General features: G+C 30.4%; 1 protein-coding gene across 1 annotated transcript in view; it reads right to left on the reverse strand.

The window, feature by feature from the left end:
- Positions 1–5,042: 5,042 nt before the first annotated feature.
- The window catches only part of LOC21399309 (acetylornithine aminotransferase, mitochondrial), a 2,691-nt gene continuing 581 nt past the window's right edge, over positions 5,043–7,152 (reverse strand). Inside the window, exons 2-4 of the mRNA XM_024163375.1 lie at positions 7,075–7,121; positions 6,185–6,619; positions 5,043–5,829 (exon numbers count right to left, since the gene is read on the reverse strand). Coding sequence (XP_024019143.1) covers positions 5,290–5,829; positions 6,185–6,619; positions 7,075–7,121 — 1,022 coding nt within the window. The 3' untranslated portion in view covers positions 5,043–5,289. The remainder of the gene's footprint in view (positions 5,830–6,184; positions 6,620–7,074; positions 7,122–7,152) is intronic.

Below are 7,152 nucleotides of genomic sequence, written 5' to 3' on the forward strand. Positions count from 1 at the left end.
AAATATAATATATATATATATATATATATAATTACAATATAATATATATTTAATATAATATAATAAAACTATTATTAAATAACATACTATATAACTATGATATAAAATATAATAGTATTGTTAAAATGGTTAATATAATTATAATATTATAAAACATATTATAATATTACATAAGAAATATTAATATTTCAATTATAATATAATTAAAAATTATAACTATATTATATAATCATTATTATATTATATTAAACAAATATATTATAATTAATATATTGTTTAACCATAACGTGTGTAATACACTATAATATATAATAATATTAGAATTATAATATTATATTAATAATTAATTATATTAATTATTATATTATTATTAATATAATAAATATAATTATATCAAGATAATAAAATGTAATAATATTACTGTAATATTATTAATATAATAAATATAATTATATCAATACAATATAATATATAATATATTATAAAATAATAATTACAATATCATATTATAATTATAGGTAAGGTCTCCAATCATGCACTTTTCAAGTGCCTGACCGGAACGGCAGTTGTATATTTATGTATAAATCGTGTATATTTACATGTAATTCGTGTATAGTTAACATGAAATACAACAAATCAGCTAATATACATATTTTCATGCTATGTGTTCACTAATTGCTATAAAAATACATGTTTTGAGGATTAATATACATTGTCGTTTCTTATAAGTTAACATACACGACTTTACATGTAAATAAACACGATTTACATGTAAATATAGACAATTTATACATAATTATACAAATGTCGTTCCGGTCAGACACTTTTCAAATGCCTGATCAGAGACAATTCCTATATATATATTATATCTGACAAAACTATAATAATTCATGTCCTCTCTTTTACATGTAATGAAACTACCAAATTGGTTACTGGTTAGTATTCTGTTCAACAAATTTGTACCACAGCTAGTTTCAAATTGCTTGAAATCCATAATTGGTATTAAGATCTCCGAAACTTTTTGTGGACACCATTTTATTTTTGTCCTTATTGGATATATAGAAAGCAAAACTAACATTAAGAAGCATAAACGCATTGCAATTTGAAACATACAAACTAACAAAGAAAAATAAAATAAAAACAATCCACGCATGGAATTTTTAAGATTAAAATAAGAGCAACCTCCTCACATTACAAATTTTTAAGATTAAAAAAATATACTAGCTTATACCATTAAACGGAGTCCGAAGTAATTGCAAGTTGAGCCAAATTTTCTCTTTTGAAAATCAAAACCTGACGTCATTAAAATCTCATTTGTAAAACATGAAAGTGATCTAAAGGGTCGTGCTAAAATTGTTTGTTGTAAAAATTACACGACAAAATTACCATGGTGAAATCTAAATTTAGAAAAAAAAGATTTTAAGAATTTTTCAAGAATAACAAAAACTATATGGTAGTTAGTTATTATAGTATACATAATTGAAAAGTTAATAGCCCTGTTATTAGTGGCAGAGACAGTTTTTTTTTTTCCTTTTAGTGAGGACCTTATTATTATAATAATAATTATTATTATTATTATTTTAAATGAGGGTCTTATAGGGAAAAAAATAAAGAATATTTTATTCAGTGAAGACATGATTATATATTTTAATTTGAGTGGAAGCATAGATGTAACCTTTTTTTTTTTTTTTTGGAAAATAGAGACAAAAAAATTTAAATTTCAGAAAATTGAAATAAAATTGGGACACGAGATGTGACTCCGCCATTGATCATAACCGAGCAGGGCATGATCGCGCAGCTGAGATTTTATGCCAAGCTTTGCCTGTTCTTGATGACCGTAGTTCAAACTAGAAGCATTGAAACTGCATTGCTCAGTGTTACTGGGACAATGGGGATACGTAAACCCCAACTTAGTTTTGATTTTGTGTGTGCGTGAGCAACCCCATTGAGGACCAAATAGAATACTCATAGCGTTTATCGCCCGAAACAATCTTTTTAGAAATATAGTAAAATTTCAGTGATGAAATTGGAATATAGTAAAATGTTCAGAATACTCTAAAAATAGCATGTATTAAAATAATTATAACAACTTTTGTATATATATTAATATATATATATATATATATATTGAATATGTCAATTTGCCTAATAAATTGGGTCAATTAGGAAAATACTGCATTTGAGTTTTATGGAAGTGCCTTTCAATTCTACCACTTCTATTGAAAAAGTTTGAAACAAATCACTTTTAATGAATAAAAGGATAATTTCACCCGAGACAATCAGATATAATTAGTTAATGAGTGGTTAACTGGAGGGTACCAAATATAATTAATCATTGATTAGTTGAAATTAATTAATTAATTACTGTTTAACTGGAGTTAATCAGAAGGGTTTGAAATTTTAGATATAAATAAAGGGTAATACAGACTGTATACTACTTAAAAAGTGTTTGAATCAAAAGAAATGAAATAAAATGTTAAACATTAACAATCACCTATTAAAAATGGTATATATTTAAATTAAGTACCCAAATATTTAGGGCTTGTTCTTTTGAGTGAAAAATTTTAAAAAATACAACCCGAGTTACAATTTTATTCGAGTTCATGTTCTTTTAAGTTTAAACTCGAGTTTAAACTCGAATTCAAACTCGAGTTTAGGACTAAAACTCGAGTTCAAGTTTCCCCTTCAACTCGAGTTCAGAAACTCGAACTCAAATTAATAAACAGTATTTTTTATATTCTTAAAAATACTATAACTTTTTCGTTTTAATTCTGATTGAGATGATTTTTTTTTCTATGCGTTGACAACGAAAAGACGAATAAAATCCGACCCATATATGCTATTAAAATTTTTTATCAACATTGAGTTTTTATTAAAATACTATCTAAATACAAATTTAAGTTTTGACTCACTCAAAAAGATTCTTATCTCAAACTATAACTCAAATGTACACAACTAAATACAAACTCAACTTAAAAATTATACTCAAATTAAACTTCAAAAGAGCAAGCCCTAAGTATCAATTATACACATACTACATATCAATGTCAAATGAAGCGACTTAATTTGAAATCACACGTTTATTACACGTGTCAACTCAAGATTGATGTAAAAAAGAAATAGATCTCAAAAATTCATTTATGTAGTGATGTTTTTGAGCCAATCCCGTTATGACATGTCATGAAGTTTAGTATAAATCGCTTGATCCACTTTGAACGTTGTTAATTTGGTTAATCATTTGGATCCTTATCTTTTTTGGAGGAGCTGGAGTTGTGCCAAGAGGATTTGCTTATAAACTTCTTCACTTTATTTTTATTTGGCTAATACTTTGATTAGACGTATTCATACTTTTCTGATTAAAAGCAACCATGTACTATCAACATAAATTTACTTTATTAAACATGCCTCAATTAATATTTTATGATAAACAAGCTTATGAAAAAAAAAAAAAAAGGCTCCTAAAAAAATACATATATAATATATATGTTTTTCGGCCTGTTGGTGGCTACCATACAGGAATGGACACGATCAGGATAGTTCTTAAATGCAAACTATTTGCATGGAAAATGCTACATAACCACATTACTACTTACAAGTTAAAACGTTAATATTTTCCATAAACCTTAAGTTTTCCTTTTACAAAAAGTGTTTTAGACTATTAAAATGTTGACAAATAGAAGTTGTCTATTTGTAAGATGCTAAGGAATAGTAATTGCAAATAGTAGATAAACGTTATCAATCACACTTACACAGCACATAACAAAAGAATGCTTTCCTATATTCAATATACACAGGGCCGTTTAGTTCGTTAATTTAAATTTTTAATTCGAATTTAGATGTGACTTTATGTGAAAGCTTTTTATTGTAATAAAAAAGTTAGACGTGACTGTTTTTGAGAGCTTTTTACTGTAATAAAATTTAAATTTTAAACTCGAATCGGTGAAATGAACGAGGCAATATTTAGCACGGATGACACAATCTTCCCCATAAATGTTTTTGCATATCGTCTTAGAGGTTACATCCTTTCTACATCGTTGACTATGTAATTCAACAAGTTATTGTCCTTCTCCTTTGCAAAAGTAATCTCGCCAGTGGACACAACTTGTCACTCACCGGGAAAAAAAAAAAAAAAGGAATGAGAAATAAATAAAAGAGAATGTGCAAATTATTATAAGAAGAATAATGTTAAACAACATTAATGATGCTCAATAACACTAATAAAAAATAAATAAATCCCACCCTGACCCACATACCTTCAAATAAATTTCGGTTTCAAGCTTAAATATACAAATAACCCAAGTCTCACATCAGTTAAATATATAAATAATCACCAACTTTTTAAGTTCATCTATAAGATGTAAGTTTAAGTCTTTAAAAAGTTCAAATTTCATTATAGTATCAGAATCTAATAAACTCAAACGAGGGGCTTGATTCATTTAATATAAGATTGGCGAGCACCAAATTCATCATTCATTATGTACATGTATTTTTAGACATTTTGCGATTACAAGCATAAAATAAAATTTCAAAAAAAAAAAAAAAAAAAGTTACCCAAGTGTTTGTAGGAGAAGGCACTAAGGATGATGAAGTTTAAGAAGCACATAGACTTGAAACTTATACTCATTTTCAGCCGGTGCTTAGGCGAAGTATGATAAGAAAAATGACAATGATTATATATATTAGAAAATTTTTACAGATTCTGTTTGTATATGATTTATTTAAACCAAGTTGTATATGATTTATTAAAACCAAGTTGTAACTAATTAGCATTCATTTTATAGACAAGGGTCTCTGCTTTTATTTTATTATTATTATTATTATTTTTATGGACCGTATCTCTCTTTTTGCCTTTTTCTTGCAACTTATTGTTCACATTTTTAATTACAGCTTATTACTTGCAAGCTATGTCTGGCTTTCCGATATTTAAATGGAGCTACACGCAATACTATGATATATATTATAAAAAAGATTGAAGCAATTTATGTCCCTGAAATATATATTAATATCCATGTTCGTCTCTTTCCTATGCAATAATGCTAGCAAATTGGTTAGTATTCTATTAAAATAATGTTTGATATTTAGTGAAGATCTCCGATTACTTTTTGTGGAGACACTTTCTTTTCCCCTTACTGGATATATAGAAAGCAGAACAAACATTAAGGAGTATAAGCACATTACAACTAAAATTGTACCTAAATGAAGGGAAAACCCAACAAGAAAAAAAGGGGTGTCCATGCTTATTAAATCAATGACATGCAACCAAAACATGGCCATCATAGGTCTGGGAATCTAGTTTGAACTATTTTCATCAAGAATGGGCAATGCTTGGCACAAAATCTCGGTTGCACGATCAAGCTCCTGCTCCGTTATGATCAATGGTGGCACGAGCCTCACGACATTGCCTTTTCCGGCAGTTAAAACTAAAAGCCCAGCATTTCGGCACGCGTCAACAAGGGGTGAGGCTGAGACATCCAACTCAATCCCCATGATTAATCCGAGTCCACGTATATCTTTCACGTGCGGGTTCTTCCCCAGCTTTTTCTCTAAGATGTCCTTCAAGTAGAGACCTTTCCGGGAAACGCTGCTTAGGAAATTAGGGTTCCAGATTTTCTCTAGAACTGCAAGGGCCGCACTACAAACTAGGGGTGAACCGGCAAAAGTACTTCCATGGTCACCATAAGCTATTGAAGAAGCAACTCTCTCAGTTAACAGAACAGCTCCAATTGGTAATCCTCCAGCTAGAGGCTTGGCCAGTGTCATCATATCTGGAAACACACCATAAGCCTCGTGGGCCCACAAATACCCCGTTCGGCCTAAACCACATTGTACCTATGAAACGAGAGAAACAAAACTGGCCATTAGAAAAACATAGCAAAAATTGTTGATTATTAGAAGAGTGATGCTACATATCACTACAGGGGATCGTCACCACACATTTTAACCAATCACAAATTCACATATCAACTTTGGGACGGCTGATTATGACACATGGTTCATATATTAATCTTTATGACTGATTAAAAAACTAATGGTGATCATCACTAATAACTAGCAGTGTAATTGGAATCTAAGAGTAATGTGTGCAAGGCTAAACAAGGAGTAAAGTAGATTCTTTTAAACAAGAAATGCTGAAGACAGAGGCATAAGAACAACTCATTGCAATGAAGATCTACATGTTAAGTACCTCATCAAACACCAAAAGAGCCCCGGCATCATCACAAGCACGGCGCAGAAATTGCAAAAACTCCTTCGTAGCGCTGTATATGCCTCCTTCACCTTGAATGGGCTCGACGAAAACCGCTGCAGTTTTACCAGGCCGAATCAACTCCTTTGTGGCTTCTATATTTCCATACTCAACGAATGTAACTCCGGGCATGACAGGTTGAAAGGGTGTCCTGTAATTCTCTTTGCTTGTCAAGGCAAGAGCACCCATGGTTCTTCCATGGAAACTGTTTGTGAAAGATACGAACTCCGTAGCAGGCTCTTTCGTGTCGGGATGTGAATGTCTTTGAAACTTTCTTGCAAACTTTATAGCGGCTTCATTTGCTTCGGTTCCCGAATTGGTAAAGAAAACACGATCAGCAAATGAACTCGCCACTAGACTCTTTGCAAGCTCCACCTACACCAACACCAACACCAAAAAGGAACCAAAAAGTTTTAAAATTTTCGACATCTTCGAAGATTAATGTTCCAAAACACTAAGGCCCCGTTTGTTCCTATAATTGAATTCTGCAGTCTTTTTCATCTTATAAAGAATTTAAATTCAAAAAGTTTCTTCTCTTTCCGCGAATGAATCAAGCTTAAACGAACACTAAATACCAAGAGATTCAACATTGACAAGCGTTATTTTAGCTTAAAGCAGCAAGCTGTACAATTCGAAATAAAAAAATTTATAGGATTTAGCACTCTAATTTCTAATTATCCATCAAAGTTTTACTCTTGAAACGCGAAAGACCCTAAACAAAGGGAAGAGAGACATGCACAATAAAATTAAGTATTAACATTCCACATTTTCTTTCTCCAACACTTTCTCAGCAACCAAACAAGAACAATCCAGGAAAAAAAGACACGGACCTGAGGGATCGAATAGTAGATATTGCTGACATGAGTGAGAGTGGCGGGCCGCCTTAATCCAACCCCCCCCCCAGGACC

Source organism: Morus notabilis, unplaced genomic scaffold (assembly GCF_000414095.1).
Source record: "Morus notabilis unplaced genomic scaffold, ASM41409v2 Scaffold1154, whole genome shotgun sequence".
NCBI classification, from domain to species: Eukaryota; Viridiplantae; Streptophyta; class Magnoliopsida; order Rosales; family Moraceae; genus Morus; species Morus notabilis.